General features: G+C 37.1%; 1 protein-coding gene across 2 annotated transcripts in view; it reads left to right on the forward strand.

Annotated features, from left to right (window-relative positions):
• Positions 1-19848, forward strand: part of CCDC170 (coiled-coil domain containing 170) — a 31765-nt gene extending 11917 nt beyond the window's left edge. Inside the window, exons 5-10 of one of the 2 annotated variants that reach the window (XM_057405846.1) lie at positions 4559-4876; positions 10473-10673; positions 12416-12589; positions 13769-14011; positions 14856-15092; positions 18815-19848. In XM_057405846.1, coding sequence (XP_057261829.1) covers positions 4559-4876; positions 10473-10673; positions 12416-12589; positions 13769-14011; positions 14856-15092; positions 18815-19015 — 1374 coding nt within the window. In that variant the 3' untranslated portion in view covers positions 19016-19848. The remainder of the gene's footprint in view (positions 1-4558; positions 4877-10472; positions 10674-12415; positions 12590-13768; positions 14012-14855; positions 15093-18814) is intronic. The other variant, XM_057405855.1, reaches the window with a different exon arrangement.
• The last annotated feature ends 2018 nt before the right edge of the window (positions 19849-21866 follow it).

The following is a 21866-nucleotide window of genomic DNA, read 5'->3' on the forward strand; positions in this document are numbered from 1 at the left end:
TTCTCAATGAAGAAAATGAAAGCCAGTTGGTTATGTTTTAAGATTAGTAAGTGGGGGTAATTCCCTTTAGTCTCCTTTAGTGTATTTGATGCTTGAGCATTTGTTGCAGTTAGCTGGTTTTCATTTGAAGAACATTGACAAGTGAATGATAGTTTCACCTGTTCCCCTCTCAGCCTCACTGCATCACAGTAATGAACAGCAAAGAACAGAAACCAATGCAGTCTCAAAAGTCATATAAGTATCAAAAGCAAGCCACCAAGCTGTTTCATTGTAATATACTTTCTGTTAGCATTCTAAACGTCTCAGCTTTCTGACCAAATATTGCAAGAGCTTGCTTCTGGAATTCTGCAAATACTTTGCATACCTTTATTCTGGCAGTGCTGGGTATCAAATTTGCATTTGATATAAAAATAACTTTTGAATGCTGCTCAGTTTTCTAGACTCAGAATCAGAATACCTGTTCTTTCTTTCTGTATGTCCAGATAGTGATTAATAAGTGATTGATAAGTGATAATCATAATTACAGAATTATAACATTCTTTAAGTGTGTAGAGGCCATCACACTGTTCTGGCAGTCTTCTTCAGCAAGCTTCAGCCACCACAACGTACCCTGCCACATTTGAGAAAGCAGGTCCTTAAAAAACATTGTATTTATTTGCTCTAGCCAAGTTTCTTTCCAGTATTCCTAACTAATAGCCAGTCAAAACCTTTTGAGGTGCAACTTGAGGCCATTTCCTCTTCTTATTGCTTGTTACTTGGGAGAAGAGACTGACCCCCACCTCACTACAACCTCCTTTTGGGTAGTGGCAGTGAGTGATAAGGTCTCCCCCGAGCCTCCTTTTCCCCAGGCTAAACAACCCAGTTTCCCCAGCTACTCCTCGTAAGACTTGTGCTCAAGACCTTTCACGACTTCATTACTCTTCTTTGGATGTGTTCCAGCACCTCAGTGTCTTGTTGTGAGGGGCCCAAACCAACATCGTATTTGAGGTGCAGCCTCACCTGCACTGAGCACAGGAGGACAATCACTTCTCTAGTGCTGAACAGACACACTATTTCTGGTTGAGAAGAAGCTCAACATGACCCAGCGTATGCGCTTGCAGCCCAGAAAGCCATCTTGTATCCTGGGCTGCATCGAAAGAAGCATGTCCAGCAAGTCAAGGGAGGTGATTTTCCACTTCTACTCTACTCTCATGAGACCCCACCTGGAGTACTGCATCCAGCTCTGAGGCCCCCGATATAAGTGGGATCTAGACCTGCTGGAGAGAGTGCAGAGGAGGGCCACAGATGATCAGAGGGCTGGAGCACCTCTGCTATGGAGACAGGCTGAGAGAGCTGGGGTTGATCAGCCTGGAGAAGGCTTCAGGGAGACTTTAGAGCTGCCTCCTAGTACCTAAAGGGAGTCTACAGGAAATCTGGAGAGGGACTTTTTACAAGGGCATGTAGGTATGGGATAAGGGGGAATGGCTTTAACCTAAAAGAAAGCAGATTTAGGTTAGATATTAGGAAAAAATTCTTTCCTATGAGGATGGTGAGACACTGGACAGTTTGCCCAAGAGAAGTTGTGGATACCCCATCCCTGGCAGTGTTCAAGGCCAGGCTGGATGGGGCTTTGAGCAACCTGGTCTATTGGAAGATGTCCCTGCCCATGGCAAGGGGGTTGGAACTAGATGATCTTTAATGTCCCTTCCAACCCAAACCATTCTATGATTGTATGTATTATTATATAAAAGACCTTATCACTTCTTTTTTCATCTTTCATTTGCTTGCCTCTTTAATGCGGTCATCTCCCTCATTTTGTTTTGGAGTGTTAAATACAGCCCTCTTAGCCATCCCTTATTAAAGACTCCTCTCTGCTTAAAAGACAGAAGTAATTTTCCTCACCTGTTACAGCTTAAACACATTTTCTGTTAACACAGCTGTCCTAATATTGAACACATAATTTCTCATGAAAGAGGCCTTGCCAACATCCTGTGTAATGTTCCGGTTACTTCTATATCTTCTCTAGTCTAGAGCAGGTAGGGTGCCAGCAGGTGATCGTCCAAGATGCATACCAAAACCTTCATATAATTCAGAGCTGTGGGACTTTTGCCATAAATGTTGAGGAATGAAGGAAAAAACATGAACTGTCATGGTTTCACCCTCTCAGTCTTCTGTGGTGGAAGTTGTTTGCTTGCATTGATCACTTAGGCTCTTGGGTTTGCTTCTTGTTGGGACGCCATCTTTACATGTCACAGTCTCTAAATTTCTGGGAACTGTTCAATGATGCGGGTCTAGCTCTTTTGATTCAACTGTGTTTGTTTGCAGATGTTCATAATTTGAAACAAGATTATATAATTAGGTAAACTCCCTGGTACTTGCAACTACTCTTGCACAGCCTTTTTGAAAGGAAAAATGCACACTGCTGAAAACTGTAATTGAAATGAATGACTCTTTCTTCTTTGCTGTAATTACCATAATGTAATTCTGAGCACAGGTGGGAAATTGCTATTAATAGGACCAGTTTAGAATTTAAAAGGAGAAAATGGCAAGGAATCATGCCAAAATTTGTTCCCAAGAGAGTTCTGCAATTACTTTAGAAAGGGTTAGTAACGAATAATTTCCTAAATGGCAGGGTTTGTTTTGGTTCATTTTCACTTATGTGTTTGCATGTTTGCCTTTTTGAAGCTATTTTAAAAATCTAGTATTTTTAGTATTGTATATTTATATTTCATTTCCAAATGTACCACCCAAACTCCTTTTTTGTCCACCCTCACTGTTGATCTACATAAATACTCCCAGATTTACTACTTGATTGCCATGTATGCCATCAATACAAATGACTCACTATGCTACACAGCAAGCACATGTAGACCCTGAGAGATTGCCAATTGGTCACCATATTCACAATTGCACTGGGAACAATTCTTTAACACCAGTGTACTCAATCTTATTTCTTATCAATCCACTTACTGAGACACTGCTAAACAACTGCAGCTTTCAGAGAAATTCAATGGCTCTTTATAAATATGAGCTCCTCTGGCATAATTTTGTGTCTTGTGTGAGGTAATATTCTTTCCCGTTTGTTCCTAGCAATCAGGTAATAGCCTGAAGAATGAAGACAGTCTTTGCTGTAGTATTAGTTGCTTTCACCACAAATTTTATTCTTGCATATGAATGTGTAAGCACTCTTATTATTGGTTTTGTGGGGAAAGGAAAGAAGTTCACAAGTTGACTGCATGAGAGAGATTTTTTTTTTATGTTTACATGAGTTATTTTTCTTTAACTTTTCTACCATCATTTGCTTTTGTATCATGTGCTAGGATACACAGTTCTGTCTGTCTGCTCTGCCCTGTTTGGTCAATATTTCATATGCAACTGATGTAGATATATATGTGCTGGCTATTGTTTTTTTCTTTCCAAATGGAGTCTTGATTCATCAGAAGGTTTTAAAACCTCTGAGCTTAGGAAAAGAGGATCATGGATGTCAGGTGTTTTCCTGATGAGGACAATATTGTTTTTGAGTGTATTACTTCTGAAATGCAGGAGACTGACTTAAAAAAAACCACCAACTTACAAGGATACTAGGTAGAGACACCATCCCATTAGTCCTTCCCCAGTTGGCTTTTGCACACTGACAGTCCAGCTGACCAGCAGATGGGGGATGTTGTAGGCTCTGTAGGAAGACACGTAGCTCTTCACTGACTTTCTGCTATTCAACTCGGGCAAATTCAACCTTATGGTAATAGGGATTTTACTTTCTTCAGAAGATGACATAGGTCTGAATAATTCCATTTTTGAAATTTTTTCCAAGTGTTTCACAATTTAAGGATATCTTCTTTGAGGTGAAATTGGTATTTGAGCACTTGCACCCTCTTTTAGGCTGTCTTTAACATCATGATTGTTTTTTTTTTTTGGCCTCTCAGTCTCCATTTCTGTGTATAAATAATCTCAGGAGTTTTTGTCACATTCAGGTAAACTAATCTCTGAGATCACCTCTAATTCTTCTGTATTCAGTGAGCTCATTTGTGTTCTTTTGGTCAGCTATGAATTAGTCAGGCAGTTGGACTAGGTGATCATTGTAGGCCTATTCCAACTGAAAAATCCTATCCTATCCTATCCTATCCTATCCTATCCTATCCTATCCTATCCTATCCTATCCTATCCTATCCTATCCTATCCTATCCTATCCTATCCTATCCTATCCCTTCTGAGTTGTAGTACTTTATTTGCATTGCATCTTGTTCACCATTTGTTCTCTAAATCATATTATCTGAATGAAAAAATAAGATAGTAGTAGTTTTACAATAAAAACTTATTTTGTGTTTACCTGAAAATTTTACTCACGTATTCATTCTTGCAGGCCACAGCAAGGGGTTAGTCTATAGTGTGATTACAGTAGGCTTTGGGCTTTCATTAGTTTCAGTAGGAGTTCTCCTATGAAGCCCTGAGGCTGACCCATATGACCAGCATGGGTCTAAATTTCTCTGTCTACAGTACCTGCTTCTGAGTTATTCCCTGCTTTTATGGAGGGGGTTATAACAAATTTTAAAACACTGGTTTAACCTTTCATGTATTTTAGGATCTTGACAGTGCTATAACAGGGAGACAGAGTTTGGAGATGGAGATCAGAAACCTCCAAGATAAACTGACTGCTAACCAGAAAGCTTTAGATGCCTCAAAGTGGGAATTGCACAATCTGAAGAAATCTTCTAATGAGCTGGATGGAATCTTGAAGAGCAGCAGAGAAGAGGCCAGGACTGCTCAGAGCTCTTTGATGTCTTTTAAAGAGCAAATTGCTACCCTACTCAGTGGTGGATCTGCAGCAGTTAAACCTTCAGAGAAGTCCATTTTGGAGAGGATCCAAGAAATAAATTGCAAAGAGGAGAGCAAAGAAATAGTAAGTTAGCAACTGGTGTACTCACCCAACATGTGTATTTATTCTGTTTGGATCCTATTTAATTTTATTAATCTGTTAAAATGTTGGTTCCTTCAGTGCAGATTTTTGAATTACAGAAATCTTTAATTTTTGTTGTCTATTGATTTGAGATAATAGGTGAAAAACATCTATGTTTTATTAGATAGAAAGGAGTCAGAAATGAAATGAAATGAATAATAGATACTGCCAACAAGAAAAGACACAATAGTGACTTCAAGGACCGACTTGTTTCTCAAATTTGATACAATTGATGAGTTGCCCCAGGCATCTTCTTTCTCTTCAATCCTGAAAACCTGCACCTAAAAAGAAAAAAGTACTTTTACATTTAAACATTGTTGAAACCATAGCTGTTCACCATACAGGAGAAAGGCAAAAGGAAGGCAGGTGGGTATTATAATGCTTTGGCTCTAGGCATTCGGGCTTGTAGTGTTTGCAAAGATGTGTTTGCGTGTACAGGTAGAGAATGGACAGCTCAGGAGGAAGGCAAGCCAAAATGCAGTCTGACCAATGTCAGAATTCTGACACTGCACTGCACTTTCTCAAATGGGTATATATTAATTTTGTCAGTAAACCCTATTATGCAATTAAAAGTCACCCACTAAATCAAAAGTTGTTTTCACTGAGTCACCGAAAAACAATTTCTTTCTCCTTTACAGATTTTAAGATTCTAGCATCTCCTGCTGATGTGATAGTTTTTTATGTTAGCAAATGTTTTTTATTTTCTGTGCAAGAAGAAATAACTCTTGAAAATATCCCTGTGCAATTTGATTAGATATTTTATTAAAAAATACAAACCAGCTCCCCTATACCTTAGTTTGAGAGTCAGTATGCCAGATTTCAATGAAAGCAAGCTTTGTGAAATTTCTTGATATTTGAAAGAGATCCACTGAAGTAGAAGTGTGTCAGGAACTTTTTAATATGGAAGCTCTTTACATATGGTTTTGCTATATGTCAGGGACTGTTGTTTCCATAAGCAAAATGCTTTCAAATTGAAATCTAATAAGAATTTTATGTGCATTTGTGTTTGCACTGTTTGGTGTTTTGGCATATAATACACTCTGTTGAGATGTTGATTATGTTGAAGACTGCTGAGGACTGCTGAGAAGGGGAAATTTAAGTAGCTATTGACTAAAAAGGTTTTGCTTCTGGGAATACTTTCAGGTGACCTGCTGCTTTTGTAAGATTCAGTTGCAGCTAAGTCTGCATACCATATTGAGCAGCTGTTAGTCTTTTTATGGATATACTGCAGTACATGCATAGTGTGTGGTACTTATTTCAGTTCTTATTGTTCCTGATTTTGTTCCTTAATATTAGCTTATATTCTGGGTTGCCCATCCTGCAGATGGGTAGTATTGGGAGGATTGGTCTTTATTTTGTTGCAGTTATGGACTTTTTCAGCTGCTTGAGAAGAACTTGTCTTGTTCTCCAAGTAATAGCATTGATTTAAAAAGTTGTGTTCTGTGAGAGAGCTACTGTAAAACATACACTAATCAACAGATCCTTTTCTAAACAGCTGTGATTATTCTTATTTTAGAGGTAAAGAGACTAGTGTTCAGAAAACCAGGTATTCCTCCATAGCCGTATTAAAATTCATTTATTTGCTATAACCTGCTTCTCCTTCCACTGAAAGACCTGTTAACTTTTGCAATGGAAAATAACATTTTTTTTTGGGTGTGAGTGTGCGTGTCTGAGGATGAAGATAGATTTAGTTTTCAGTATTATTGCTATCAAAATTAAATTTATGTGCTAAAAGAAAGTCTTTATTACAAGACAGGGCAATTATCAACTGCAATCTGCTGCTGCCTAAATCTGTGCTTTGGAACAAAGATGCTGGTCTAACAGTTTCCACCTTTTTTTGATTTATTTTTATATAATAAAGGAGCTATGTCAGGTAGGTCTAGCATAGCATTCTGCCTCTGCTAGCAAATACAGCAATCACCTGCTATGCTTCTAGCAATGCTAACCCAAAATGCTAATTCTTCCTTAAAAAAAATAAAAGAAAATAATCGTAGCTCAGTTTCCTAAATGATAAATGTTAACTTTAAACTTAATATTGTTTGGTGATTTTGTTCATTGAAGCTGAATGGTGAAACTTTGTTGATCACTGTATTTGCTAAGTATGTTAAGTGATGAAGCTTTAATGTTTTACTGCTCTGTCTCATTTTGAAAAATATTTGCATGGCTCCAAAGGGAATTTTGTTACTAAAGCAATGTTGGCATCTATTCTCAGAAGAGTTTCTGTATTAAGATTAGGGGCTTTGAAATAACTAAGCTAAAATGCCAGTATTATGCATCTGTGAATCCGTTTCTAGTAGAGCATAGACTTTGTCATCAAAAAGCTGTTTTGCATTGAGCTAATTTCCCTTCTGCTAATCAGAACTAAAAAAACACAAACCCACTTCAACATATTCTGAGGTTCTATTTATAAGGAATATACATGCTGGTATATATTTGTAAATCAGATTCCTATTGCATCTCTGAGTGATTTTTTTTTTCCAGGATTTGGATGCAACATCAGTGTTAGGATATGTATGCTTTACTATCAATCAATCAAGAAAAAGATTAATTGTCTTCAGATAGGATTTCTTCCTTAGATAGATCTTTCAGAAAACTGAGCAACCTTAAGTAAAAGACGTACACAAGTGAGTCAAAAAACATCTTGGCAGGGTTAATCAGCCTGTAGTATTGCTGGTGCCCAAGCCAGCTTGTTTCAAAACAGTCCCTTTGTGGCTGAAATCCAGCAGCGATGCCAGGACAGCTAGGGTTACGAATCCAGCAGCTGGCTGCCTTGCTGTTGGAAATTAAACATGTGCTAATGAATGTGTTAATGTGTAACAGGAAGGGGGTTACAATTAGGTCTTCTCTTTCCCTGAGTAAAGATTGTATGGTTTCTGTCAGGACATTCTGCAGACAGCTTGCCTTTGCAATTTAGGTATGTGGGATCTGGAAAAGAGTGCAAGAGTATGGGAGAAAGAGAATCCTCTCTGAGTGTTTTGATGTCTTCTCTAAACAGGTTTTGGTTTATAATTTTTAAATCATCGTTGCATCTCCTCTGGGAATTTTGTACAGAGGACTGCATACTAGATGAACTGACAAAATGTTCATCTTTACATCCAAACCTGGGCAGATATGTCTGGTTCACCTCTGCACATGCACCTGTCAGAATAAGCTGTGAAAAATATTTCAAAAGGCCTTTGAGAAAATAATTCACTGCAACTGCTGTAGTCATATTTTCTATGAAACTGCTATAGTCAGAATTTCTGTGAAATCTGAAATGCTCTTGAAGATTATGTCTCCTAATAACAATGATTTTGGTATCTGAAGGGCATTTGAGTTAGTTGTAGTGTGTACACTAGCCCTTAGCATTAACATTAAAAAAATAAATCACATCTACTCTCACAATGTCCAGTGACAGGTATTCTGCTTCAGGGTTGAGTAAATGCTTTGTATCAGTGTCCTAATGGTCTTTTCAGCAGTTATTGTAAGACGTGTATCATTGGAATATGTTTGGACAGCTCTTGGGTATGTTGGTCATTTATCATTTGTAACATAGTGGAAGGATTCACAGGCACCTGGAGTCCAAGGCAAGCAAATGTTCTCAGTTCATACAGAGCATGGTCCTGGTTATGAGGGTCAGGTTCAGGTCCTTTCTGTTTGACAAGTTTTGTTGCAGACCTGTGGCAGCACCTAAAATTCATATAGCTTAAAGTGTTTGTTTCTCTTAACTACCTGCAGCTGATTGTACATTGCCTTAATTTTATCAGGTTTTGTCATTGCATATTGATGTACAGACTCTTAATGCAAAATTGACTAGGCTACACTACTAAAAGCTTATTATGAGAGAAAAAGGTCAGCAAGATTTTAGTGAGGGTTATTTAGTTGCAGCAGGGTGGTGTTGAAGGGAGGACCTGCCTCTGGAAAAGAGCATTCGCAGCTTCTTATAATACAAGAAATAAAAGGTGTTAGTTCATCTGCTAGCCATATTAAAACAAAAAGCAGGCAGTGTTTGTTTGCAGGCTGGCTGATCAAACTGCACAAGTCATAGGCACAGAAAATCATGGGGGTGAGTACTGCAGGACCAAAAATGCAGCCTTTGTAAGTCTTTGGATACAGGTATGGATGGATAATAACAGTGCAACTCTGTTTTAGGAAATCCATAAGCTCTTGATTGTCCCTTAGCCAAGGATGAAGGATATTCCAGGATGCTCTGGAAGATAAACTGACAGTCTGGTGGTTTTGTGGTCTCACCTCCTGTGGTATGATGCCTCACCTTCTCATGTTTATGGATCTTTAAAGCCTGTCAAAGACCCATGCGGCTGGGCTGTTCCCAGGGCTGCTTTGCAGCCTGGTAAAGGGACTCTGGGCTCTCTGGCAGCAGCACAAGACTTGTGGATTACTGAAGGTTTTTTATTTCTTTTTTTTTTCTTTCCCCTGCTGAGAGATATATCATGCAGAAAAGCACAAAATATGTGTGTTCTTGCAGCATTATTATTGTTCAGTGTTTCTACCACTGTGTGAGCAGCAGTAATCTCTCAGTGTTTTTTTAGGCGGACTGGGTGCAAACTATTGTTCATATTTAATTGCAGTCTAAGTGGGAAACTTTTTTTGCCATTAAAATTAATGGGAGTTTTGTATGCCTATTGTTTATTTTATTAACAGGAGGCAAACAGATGTGTAAAATGAAGAGACTGCATGGAGATGAGTGTTTGAACACTGAGTTACAAATGCAACGTAATTAATTGCATAACCCAATAATTATGTGACAGTAAGAAGAGGAGAAAGGGGAAAGAGGGAAGGAAGCAAGCAACTTTTTTGATAGAATTGTCTTTCAGAATTCGCTAATCATATGCTTTAAAGCATTTAATTTAGAAATAGTTTACAATTTAACAACCATGGCATTATGTGTAGGTGTTGCAAAGTTAACACTGTAGAGCTAGAAATGTTTTCAGACATTAGTTGTGAATCTAGTTTTGTGTTGTGGGATTTTATCCTTTAGCCTTGGGCTCTTGCTAGATTACAGAAATTAATATTAATGTATTTTTTTTTTCTGGCAAAATCTTTCAGTTAAACATCCCTTAACAGTTAATGACTCCTCTGAGACTTAGTTATCCATATCTACAGTCTACCTACATACTGCATATATTTTCTAAACCACTTAACTGTTTTTTTCCATTCAGCTCCTAGATAGACTAGTGATTTTATTGGCTTATTTTGAAGAGTGTTAGTTGACTGCCAGGTGTGCCTGTTTTGCTATCATCTCTGGAAAGTTTGTGTATAAATTAGCTTGTATTATCTTTTTATGGATATTAGACCCTTTTAGTCAGTTGTCTTAAGTGTGTTTTTTGAGGTTCACTTTTGGGTGTCTCACATGTTATCACTTCTGCCATTTTCTCCTTGCTGTTACAGCAGATTTAAATGCTTGCATTTTAAATGCTTGTATTTTAAAGACAGGTATTTTACCCTCTTTTTAACAATTTGAAGATGCATCTTTCATATCTTTCTAACCTTTCCATACTTACCTAGCTGCATATATTTTGTTGGTTTCCTTACTCCCTAGGTGGTATCTCAGCTTGAAACCCAAATAGCTAAATTGACTGAAGCTCTGGAAAATCAAACCAGATTGTACCAAGAAGCTATGGAGCAGAGCCGGAAAGCTGAGAAACGTTCTGAGACTTTCCAGGATCAACTGAAACACTTGGAAGAGGAATTACTCTCTGTAGATCTGATGCAGGATGGCTTGAAGCTTGAGAAACAAAAAGTAGTTGCATGCATTATTTTCTTTGACACAAAAGTCACTAAAGACAGAGACACAGCTAATTGCATTGCATTGATCTGCAGGAATATTACTCAAAGTACTGCAAGTAATATGAATTAGCAAAGTCAGGCATCATGTAGGGTGTATAATATCTTTTTTTTAACCAGCAGTTTTAGTTAGAAAAGTAGCTAAGCTTCTGAGTTCAAAGTTCATTTAAATGTGAAAAAATCCCAACTGGATTAAAAGAAGTTTCTGTGAAGATATCAGAGGTCCTCCAAAGTTCCTCTGATCTCAAAGCTTTTTCTGATGTCTCAGTTTTTGTCTAATATATCATCTGGCCTGCACTCTTTCAAGGTCTTTCAATCCTTGATTCTTTTATATCCTTAGACTATCAAGACTACCAGGATTTTTTTACTAATTGTAAGAATCAACACACTGTTAGTCTGTAACACATCCACATACCAAGACTGTGAAAATGACATAGTACCTGGAAAGCTAAACCAGCAATCCCATATAGCGAAGAAAGACAAACTTGTAGCATGTTACCAGGCCAAGATCAATGCTTAGAAAGTTGAATTTTCAAAGAACCAACAATTTGGTGCTGGCTGTTTTGCATTTGTCTATAATACAATTACTTTTATGAATGAAACACCCACCACATCGGAAGCAAATCAGAAAATGGAGCTGATCCTTCCCTTCTGCCCCCTCTGTAAAGAAAGTGTGATCCTGGCTTCTTAATTTCTCACTAGATTTTGCTGCAATAGAGAAATTTTTGTAATGATTTTTTTTTTTCTGTTAATGAACAACCTTAGTGCTTTCTTCTTCTGCTGCTGTTTTTAACTTTTTGAACCAGAAGCATAATGAAGCAGAAAAGAGATTCTCGCTATTTTTTTTTTGTCTTGGGCTCTAGCAACAATTATGGAAATAGTTTGTAGTGTTGTTTTTTTGATTATGGGCTGCAACAAAAGTAGGCAAACATAATTCTTAGTGAGAAAGACAGCTTTGGGTTTTGCAAAAGAGGCTAATTGAGACCAGGGAATGAATATAATTTTTAAAGAGCTAGTAGGGCAGGACAAAATAAGGAAAAAACCAGATTAAATAGTATTTTATATCTGTATGTATTCACATCAGTAAACCAAATGGAGATGCAATTAAAATAATCTCTAAAGCAATTTGAAAACCATTAACTGTTATCTTTAAAACTTGATATTCCAAAGAAGGGCAAAAGACTGACCATGTTGACATTCCTGTGTCTCCTCAGACTACATTGTATCTCACCCATGGCATCCCTGGTGCCAGTTTTATCTGTTTTAATGCTCACAGCAGTGAGCAGCCACAGCACTTGTAACTGGTTAGGATGTGCCTGTCCTTAAAAACTTCCCCCTGCCAATGGCCATGTACAGCATCAGAGCCACAGACAGGAACTGGAGCCAAAAGCAGACACACATACCTAGTGCTCTTACTGCAGAGGAGCAAAAAAAAGAATCTGGTCTTGCTAACAACATAAATACAGTAGGTCCGGGGATTTATGAACAAAATAATTGTTGACTAAAAAAGGAAAAATGGAGAATTTGCAGTTGTGTTGGGAGTGTGTACTATAAACATACCATTTCAGCATCCTATTTCTTGTGGATAGTAGACTTAGCTATAGTTGGTTGCTACTGTAAGGGGAACTGCTTTTAAATTGTACTTCAGGACTTTTAATGAAGTTATTCTTTTACCCACTTTTCCACATCTTATCTTAGTACCTGAAATTTCTGGAACAACTTAATGAGAAGATGAAGCTGGATAGCCTAGCAGCAGAAGTTGGATTTGATATGAATGTGGACACAATTCTAGCCCGGGTAGAACAGTTAGTGAAACTGGAAGGTGATGCAGTGATTGAAAACAAGACTATGGCGTATAGCCTAAGAAGGAAGGTAAGCAAAAAAGGCATGTTATTACTGTTTGTTTCAAAGATAAGCATTGTTACGGTTATATTTTTATGGTGGCTTGCTAGAGGAAGTAGGTTGGTGTTTCATGTATGTACAAGGAATTTCAGAGATGTCCATTCCATTAAAAAAAAACCCAAACATTTGCAAACTGTGCAGAGAGTATATTAAACCAACTAAAACCACAAATCAGTTAAATACATAATACTGTTTTTCACAACTTATATAAATGTGTGAATTTACGCATATTCATGTGTATATATATATACTTTTTAATACACATTTATAATATATTTCTTTAAACAACTACCATTGACATTTAAATATAAAAGGATTATCTGGGAAGGGGGGCATCTTACACAAACTTCTCTAGAATCTGGTAGGTTGTACTTCACCAGGAATTTCAACATTTTCAACAAGACTGTGCCCCTTTGTCATGAAAAAGTGAAAACTTCAGGTTTTAGGTTTGTCAGATTGTTTTAGAGCTTAGAATTAGGTCTGTTTAAGGTTTAAAACAACACTGTGTTTTCTCTGGATGCAACTGGCTCTTTAGGAGGGGTATAGTATGTATGTTAATACTCCTCAGAAGTTCTAGAGTAAAGCCCGACAGCTCAGCTCAGGCTTTTTTGAAAATGGGTAGCTCCCTGAGCACCATAGTTACAAAATTAAGCTGCTGGACCTTGTGTTGTATCCACCAGTGGATGAGAGCAGTGGATTAGAGATTTTCTGTTTCTGTATGTTGATTCTCCTTCTTGCACACTAGCATTAATTAAGTGATTAAAGATGGAAATATCTTAAACTGCCACCACTGAAACCACTATTTCTTTAATCAGTCTCTCTTACCTCTTGCTTTTGACTAGCATCCTATACTTCAGGCCATGTCAGATGTTATAAATGATGCACAATGATCGAATAGGGTGCAGTCCATAAATAAATTCATTCTAAAAGGTAGTGCACAAATTCAGGGATAGAGAAGCACAATAAATTGGTAATATAAAAGGTATCAAGTTTTGTATATGTGTTTATACTGCTTTACAGGGTTTTCAAGAGAGGAATAGGAGTTCAAGTTAAATATACAAGACAGGGATTAAATTTACAAAGTGATCTGTGTAGTACCATTGTCTTTCACATCTATCTTTTCAAATATCCTTGTGTTTGGAAAATTAGTTGAAGACTCAGAAAGAAAAACTTGAAAGCAAAGAGCTGCACATGAACATTCTGCGGCAGAAAATAACCCAGTTGGAAGAGGAGAAGCAAGTAAGGACCGCCTTAGCTGTAGAGAGGGATGAGGCCAATCTCACTGTCAGAAAGTTACATAAGATGATAGAGAAGTTACAGAAGCAGCTTGATCTGGCAAGGGAAACGAACACTGATCTCAAAGCCAAGCTCTCTGAAACCAATGAACTTAAGGTGAGTTAAAAGATTACTTTTGTGATTCAGTTCATTTTTCTATTCCAGTTAGATACAGCTGGAGTTCATTTAAAGTAAGTGTGTTCATGGAACACGGCTCAAAACCATGTAGGTGGAGAAAGCAAATACAATATTAAATATTAATATTTTTAATATTTTTTCTTATTTTGCAATTTGTCTTGTTATACTAAGTAGAATCTATAAAGCACAATGTCAATTTTTGGGCTTGCATAAGAAAAATACATTACATGCATCCCTTTCTGTCCTGTTGATATGACTATAATCCTACATTTTCCCATACATTGCTCACAGAAGATCTACTCTGATAAGTATGGAGGGAAGGGGGAAGAGGTTTTCCTGCATAAAACAAGGTGCTAAATTTTCATTGTTCTTGTGTTCAAGAACACAAGTAGTGTTCAGTCATTGGTAGCTTGCCACTGCTGGAAGAAAAGAATATTGATTTTATGTGAGTTTGTGTCTTGTGGCTGATGGAATGAAATGGATAATTAGGTGCATGTTCCAAGAATTTTTACCAGCAAAACATTTGGCAACTCTTTTTCATACTAGCAGAGTGTGAACTCTCACTGTGGGTTATTGTGTGTCTAGTTACTGCTTTTCACAAAACCTTCAGAGAATTAACTGTTTTTGAATTGAAAATCTGTTGAGTTAAAATTGACCAGTCTCCTCTAACAGCTTTTCAGTACACACATACATGTGATTTCAACAAGAACCCATAAGAAACTGCATTAAAATGCTTATTCATAACTACTCCTGAAGTTTTTATTATATGCTTGTGGTAGGTGGAAAAGTTTGACAAATTTGACAGTACTTTATGTTACTGCAGATTAAAACTTTGGAGCAGAACAGAACAATAGAAGAACTCAATAAATCTCAAGGCAAATTGGAAAGAATGAAAGAAAAGGCTGAGAAACAACTCACCTCTGTCAAATCAGAACTTCTTTTAAAGGAGCGTAAAGCTACTGAAGATAAAGAAAAAAACAAAAATATGTTAGAAGCGGTTACCAGTGAGATAAAGGTGCTTAAAACAGCCCTTGCAGAATTAGCAAAAAGGGAGAGACAGGTAGGTGTATAAGTATTTGACAAGTGCTAGCTGTCATAGAATATAAGAATGTGGTGGTATAGGCGGAGCAGCTATCCAGCTGTGCTGAAAACTTTTGTGAAGGAAATTTTAGCTCATGCTTATGAGCCAGAATGACAGCCTGCTTTAGGACTAATGGTCAGCTCTGGTGGCTGTAGCGAATAGCAGCCAAGTGTGCATATTCTTGAGCAGACATATAAAACCAATAAAACCCCCTGTGTTGAAAGCATTATTAAATCATACTGCAGAGTGAAAAACAGAGAAGTGAAGCTATACATGAAGAGTCAAAAAAGTAGAGATTGCTAGAAGGGATATATGGTGGGGAAATAGTGGATATATTGAAATTTTGCAAGAGTAACTGTAAGTTTACAGATATTCATACTGGATGTCCTCTGTCTGTGGGGTGAACAGAAAACTTTCCTGACTTCATATATCCTTGTTGCATATTTCTGGATATAAATAAATATCAGCATAACCAGCATTCATTTTAATAAGCCTAGATAAAGAGTATATATAATGACTTATGACAAAAGGATGTTCACAGAGATTGGTAACATCATTATATGACCACCACAGTCAACTGCTGATTAAAATCTGAATATATTTTGTTTGTATGAAATTAACTCAAGTCCTTATTTTCAGTAGTACTTGGAATATGAATGTTAATGTTTTGGTTGAGTTTTAATGGTTTTGTTATAAGGACTTTTTCCATTCCTAGCCCCCACCCTCCCTTATTTTTTATTTCTTTCTATTGGAATGAGACCCCTTTTATTTTTCTGTAGGTGCAGCATGAAAACTAAACGTTAGTGTGTGTTTTTGGCTTCTGCTCCACCTCCTAATATCTTGGGTTAATGCTTTAAATTGCATTAATTTCCAATTTTACTTCAGATAGTTTTGCTCACTGGATGGAAGGTGCAAAGAAAATGGAGTGCTTACTGCCATAGCAAACCTCTGGTTTTGAATCTTTACTGATGTTTATCTTTTATTATTTTTCTCATTTGCTTTAAGTTGTGCCTATCTTGGGAAGTATTAACTGTTATTGAAGAAAGTCTTATATAGAGAGTTAGGTGGTATTTATATTAGCTTCTAGTATTTCAGGAGAACTGTTGTGTTCTTAATACCTATGTTGCATTGTTTTTAAAGCTGAAATACATTTTTCATCTATTTTTTTTCCCTACATCTTATATGTTTTAGTGCAGGATTTTAAAAAGTTGTTGTCATGAGGCTCTGGCATGGGCTGCCCAAGGAAGTTGTGAATTCTTCCTCTCTGGCAGTGTTCTAAGCCAGGTCAGACAGAGCCTTGCGTGACATGGTTTAGTGTGAGGTGTCCCTAGGGGGTTGGAACTAGATGATCTTAAGGTCCTTTCCAACCTTAACTATTCCATGGTTCTATGACTCTATGTGCTTGCAGTACTATATCCGCACTTAGCAGTCTAATCATGTATGGAGCACCTTGCCCCATGTGAGACATGCAAAGGCGTCTTGCAGTGTGTATTGTCTGTTGCTTTTTTTTGGAGTTTTAAAAGCCAGTTTGATGTCTGCTAGTGGGGCATTTTTTGCATCCAAGAGTGATGGCTCTCTTTGTCAGGTTATGGGGAAGAATTTATTTTTGTTGTCAATCTTTTATCCGCATTTTCACTGAAATACAGCGTTGCCTGTACTGGACTTTATATACCACAATATAACAGTTAGAAAAGTTTTTTGTCTAAGTGTTATTCCATTAAAATGGGGAAAAAAAATCCAGAATTTAAAATTGCAATAAATGAGTGATTTTAAGGATTTCTTTAAGGGCTCTTTGTGTTTTCCAGTTTAGGTTATTTGCTGATGAAAGTTACTCAATTCTTAACATATATATTATTCATTCAGCATAGCTATGACCTGCTTTTCCTATCAGAAATAAAGCATGAGATGATTGTGTGTAGGCTTTAATTTGTATCCCCTCTGGCAAAATCCTGTCAGATCAATAAACTGTGTCAGTCCATCAAGTTTAATTTGACTGCATTTGATACATTGTTGTAGTGTTTGGTTTGCTCACAGTTGCTCTAATTAAGTTGAACAGATACTAGAGAAAGAAATTTGGTGCAAAGCACAGGCCCTAATGTGCTCCCAGGGGATCAGTTAGATTTGCTGTATAAACGTCTTGTATAAATTCATCCCAAGACTGGTTCTTTGCAGAGGGCTGCCTTGATATTTTAACAATAAGTTTCTATGGAAAAAAATCCAGCTTTGCTGCCTGCTCATTCTGTCTGTGATCCAGATGTTTAAAAAAATCTTTAGCTTCTGCCAAATTGTACTTACTAGCACACTGCCAGAGTCCCATATCAGTGATCTTCTGACTGTGTTTTGAAGACAATACATGGGAGCGCGGGGGTTTCTGGTGTTACATTGTTCCAACAGTTCATCCAAGACATAGCACTGCTTTGGTTAAGCCAGATAGCTGGGTCTGAATTCTCAAATCCTTCTGTCCTGTCTGGGTTTCCATATGTTTTTCTGAACTCATGATAGCTCCTCAGGGTTTGTATTGTGATTGAAAAAGTCTTTGTCAAAGTCTTGAAACAGACCTTGTTTTCCGGGGGTTGCCTCACAGATGTTGCAACTGCTTTAGAGTTCTGCATGGTATTCTTGAGGTTGGACACATATGTTGGGAGTACTTTTATCTCCCTTTCAGGAATGTATGTATCTCCTCCTTACCATTAACTGTCAGCATGATTGGTGGAGTGAGGGTGCTGCCACACCAGAGCTCTAGCCTGGCTTCTTGATGGTTTTGATGTTTCTGTGACATTTCAAGTCTCTCTCATGCTTGGGAATAGGGATCTTGACACTCAAATAGACAGCAAGACAAGCATATTTCCTCAAATAGGAACATTTTCCTCTTTCAGTTGTGTATTGATGATATGGGGTATTAAGGCATTGTCCATTGAAGAGGCATTGAAGTTTGATTTATTATGATCCATACTGTGAATTGAAAAGAGTAAATCAGCATTCATGTTCATCTGACCTTAAGCTTTTAATTTAGTTGCTGAATGAGTCTGATGACAATTACTTGTGTATAACTGTCCATTTGGAACTGGAGAAAAAGCTGGTTTCTTGAATTACTTTGCCAAATACCTTTCATAAGACATATTTTCAGCAGTTATGCGCAGAAGAAAAATGAGTGTTTCCCAGGCTGCATCTTGAATTTTGGCTGCATCCTGATTCCAAGTCAGGGTCAGACCAAAGGATGTGCCAAACCTCCACCTATCTTCTAACTTCCTCCTTTCTGCTGTGGTTTTCACAAAAAAAACAGAGTGGAGGAGAATGGTGGCAGGCTGTGGTCAGGAGCTTGAGGTCAGCACCAGCACTTCAGCCTGTGCTGTGAGATGTGCCCACTGGAGTTTCCAGTTGTCTGTTAGAACCTCAGCTGTTTACGTGTTTTGTTACTTGATACATGTCCCAAAAGGCTGTTTCCGCCCTCTTCAGCTCTCTGTATTGAGCAACAGCAGAAATTCCTGTAATTCCTGATGATTCCTGCTATTTCTGCTAATACAAATGCTTGTGTATATGTATATATACGTGTATGTATATATATATATGTATATATATTTGTATGTGTATATATACACATATACATGTATATATCTGTATATATATGTATATGTTCTTCTAGGCATCCCCTTTGCTTGGTATTTAATGTATTAGTAATTCCTTTCTGTTTGATCTTGCAGCTGACAGATTTCCGAGAGGTGGTCTCGCGGATGCTGGGCCTCAACATTGCCAGCCTGGCTCTTCCTGACTATGAAATCATTACACGTCTCGAAGGGTTGATTCACTCTCATCAGCACCACTACTTCCCCTGTGTCTGCCTCAAAGAAATGGCAAGGGCACCAGAGGAACACTCCCAAAGAAACATACAGCTTCTTCACTGACACACACAAATTTTGTTAGGAGACAGAACAAAGTAAAATTTGCTTTGCCTCCCTACCTGCTAGATATGTGTAGAAAGCAGATATTTATTTCTGTTCCCTATGCTACAGACACTAATTTGGGCTGATTTTTAGTGTTTCGATAGGGAGACTTAGTTGAATGGATCAAGTAAACCCAGCAGCCTAGAGACAGCAAACAGAAAATCCTTGGGCAGCATAACACTGAAGTTATAAAAATGATAGGTAGTATGTGAACAAGTATAGCCCTCCAGTTTCATTGTAGAGGTGTTGAAGGCATGGGACACTAGAGGTGGTCCGTTTTGGGAAGTGCTTGCTAATAAATGGCAGCTTCAGTGACATTCCTTGTGCTTTATCTTTGAGTGACAGGAATGAAATGAAGTGGGGGTTGTCCTGCTGCTGTTCTTTTTGCAAAATGGGATGTCTCTGCATTTTTACTCATAAGGGACTTCATCTTCAAGACAGCTGGAAGCTAGACAGAGGACTATCACCATTTTGGAGCAAGAGTATTTTGTTTTTAACTTTTTCTTCTGTTGTTTCCTTAGTCTGCTCTCATGCCAAAACAAAAAATTATGTGTTTTCAGCAAAGGGTCTTTCACAGAGCCCAGTCATGCACCTAGTGGAGATACATTTGGTAAAATAGCATGTTGTCCCGGGCCATGATGCCTTGAAAAGTTTTCTTCTGGCTGCTGTGTTCCTTGGGCATTAATCCATACTCCAAATAAGTGGCAGTTCTCCTGAGCTAATGAAAAGTTATTTTAGAATGCTTACCTGCTACAGAAAATAGCAGAATTACTAAAGTCTTTATTTTCAGAAAAGCAGTCCAGAACTAATCTTAATCATAAAAGCTTCTTGTCTATCGTGCTGAGTGTTGTTAAAATAAATGATTTTTTTTAAAAAAGAAACTTGAACAATAAATCTGTTTTAACAGCACACACAAACATGGTTCTGTGGTTTTAGTTGTCTCTTCCAATTATATATTTTGTATGGATGTGTAAAAAAGATGTGCTTATTTATGTCTGACCATTTGTGGACTTTCTACAGTATCTCAGCAAATGATAGCAAGCTCACAAAAACTGAGCACACTATTTTAAGAGAAATGAGACTTTTTCAAGTAAGTGTGGTAATTTTGGTGTCTGGGTAGGGATTCAAAGTGTTATAGGTTGCTTTTATTTCACTTGCTTCTGAAGAATCATTTCCCAGTGACTTGGTAGTAAAAAATCAAAAAACACCTAAGCTTTTGCGAAATAAATCATTTGAGGAGATATAGCAAATCATATATCCTTATGCTCCTGTGGACACTTGGATTAAAATAAATTTCCTAACTTGTTTGATAATGAAATGTTGCTCTTTTGGGATAAAATTTAGTAAATGGAATTAAGGGAAAAAGCTAAAATTAAATTATATAGACTTAAACTTAGGAAAGCACCACAATTTCAAAGTCAAGATTGAAATGTAAATATTTTTAGGCATGATATGTTGGTTGGGAATTTAGAGGGTAGAAAACAATGTAATAATTTTCAAATCCTTTATGAGAGTACAAGTAGTTTCAGTTTGTGTTTTGCTGGCTCTATGGGCAATTTTTTCCTGCTTGAGTTATTACTAAATAAGAAAAAGCTATTTTCTTGGTCTAAATTAATAAATATTATAAAAAGCATATTTTACCTTATTTTGCAAGTTAAATATATTGCATTACAAAATTAGGTCCACTAAACCCAGACAGTACATTCATAACTTTAAGAAATAATCTCTGAGAGTGCCAGTCATAAAGTAAGTTTGCATATTTGGCTGTATTTTATGATTGTGAGGTGATTTCTTGACATCTGCCAGGACACTTAAAATCTCCTTCCTGTATCCTGCTGCCCATGATCAGCCATTGCACCAACAGTGAAGTTCCAGTTCCACAGCAGAAGTCACCAGCAAAGTTCTCCAAATTATTTCAGAGGAAGCAGATTTTCGTGTGAAGTTGGTAGCTAGCAAAGCTTAATTACTGTTTTGCATGTTAAACCAACAGAGACAACAGGGAGTAGAATAAGGGGTTTCTAACGATGTTCTTCAAGGAATATGACTTCGTAGCTCACTATTAATATTCCCTGAATCTGCTTTACTTTTGGAATAGTACTGATATCTTTCTTTGTCCATTTAACCAAGGCAAATAAATAAACAAAAATGTAAAGAAGTAATTTGACATGAACAAACCTCAAGTGATTTTTGACCCACTGAGTTGCAATCTTTTTTTAAGGTTTGTTTCATGCAGCATTGAATATAGTTTTTTCCTTATGGAAAAAACTCAACCCAAACAAACCCAAAATAGAACAGGTTTATGAATGTTTTCAAAGTTTGTTTCAAATGCTTTCTTCTTTCTTAAACCAAGTTGCATTCAACACAAGACAGATATGATAGAGACCTAAAAGTGTGTATTAAGGCTGTGTTGGCAGACATCCCATCTTCATCAGTTTGTTTTTACAAGGTTTATTTGTTTTAATAAAAGGTATGGAATGAAGACGTTGCTATCTGTTCATAATTACTCTTTTACGGTGGTAAAATATTTATATTAAAAAGGTAATATGTGTGAAATCGCAGAATAGTACAGATGCAGGGCTAGATTATTCTCCAAATAAAAGCTGAACCAACTTCAATGAAGAAAACTTCATCATTTCAGATATTTCATTTATTTCAGTGTTTAAAAAGGCAAAACAACAAATTAAAATGTTGTGATTGTAGATATTGAAATGAATTAATTTACATGCCTTAAACACTGCAATAATAAAATAACGATACAAACAAAAAAATAAGCATTATACCATTGTATTAAAATATATGCAACTGGATTTTT

The sequence above is a fragment of the Pezoporus wallicus genome, unplaced genomic scaffold (assembly GCF_028554395.1).
Source record: "Pezoporus wallicus isolate ANWC-B61680 ecotype Strahan unplaced genomic scaffold, APGP_CSIRO_Pwel_v1 contig_3817, whole genome shotgun sequence".
NCBI lineage: Eukaryota > Metazoa > Chordata > Aves > Psittaciformes > Psittacidae > Pezoporus > Pezoporus wallicus.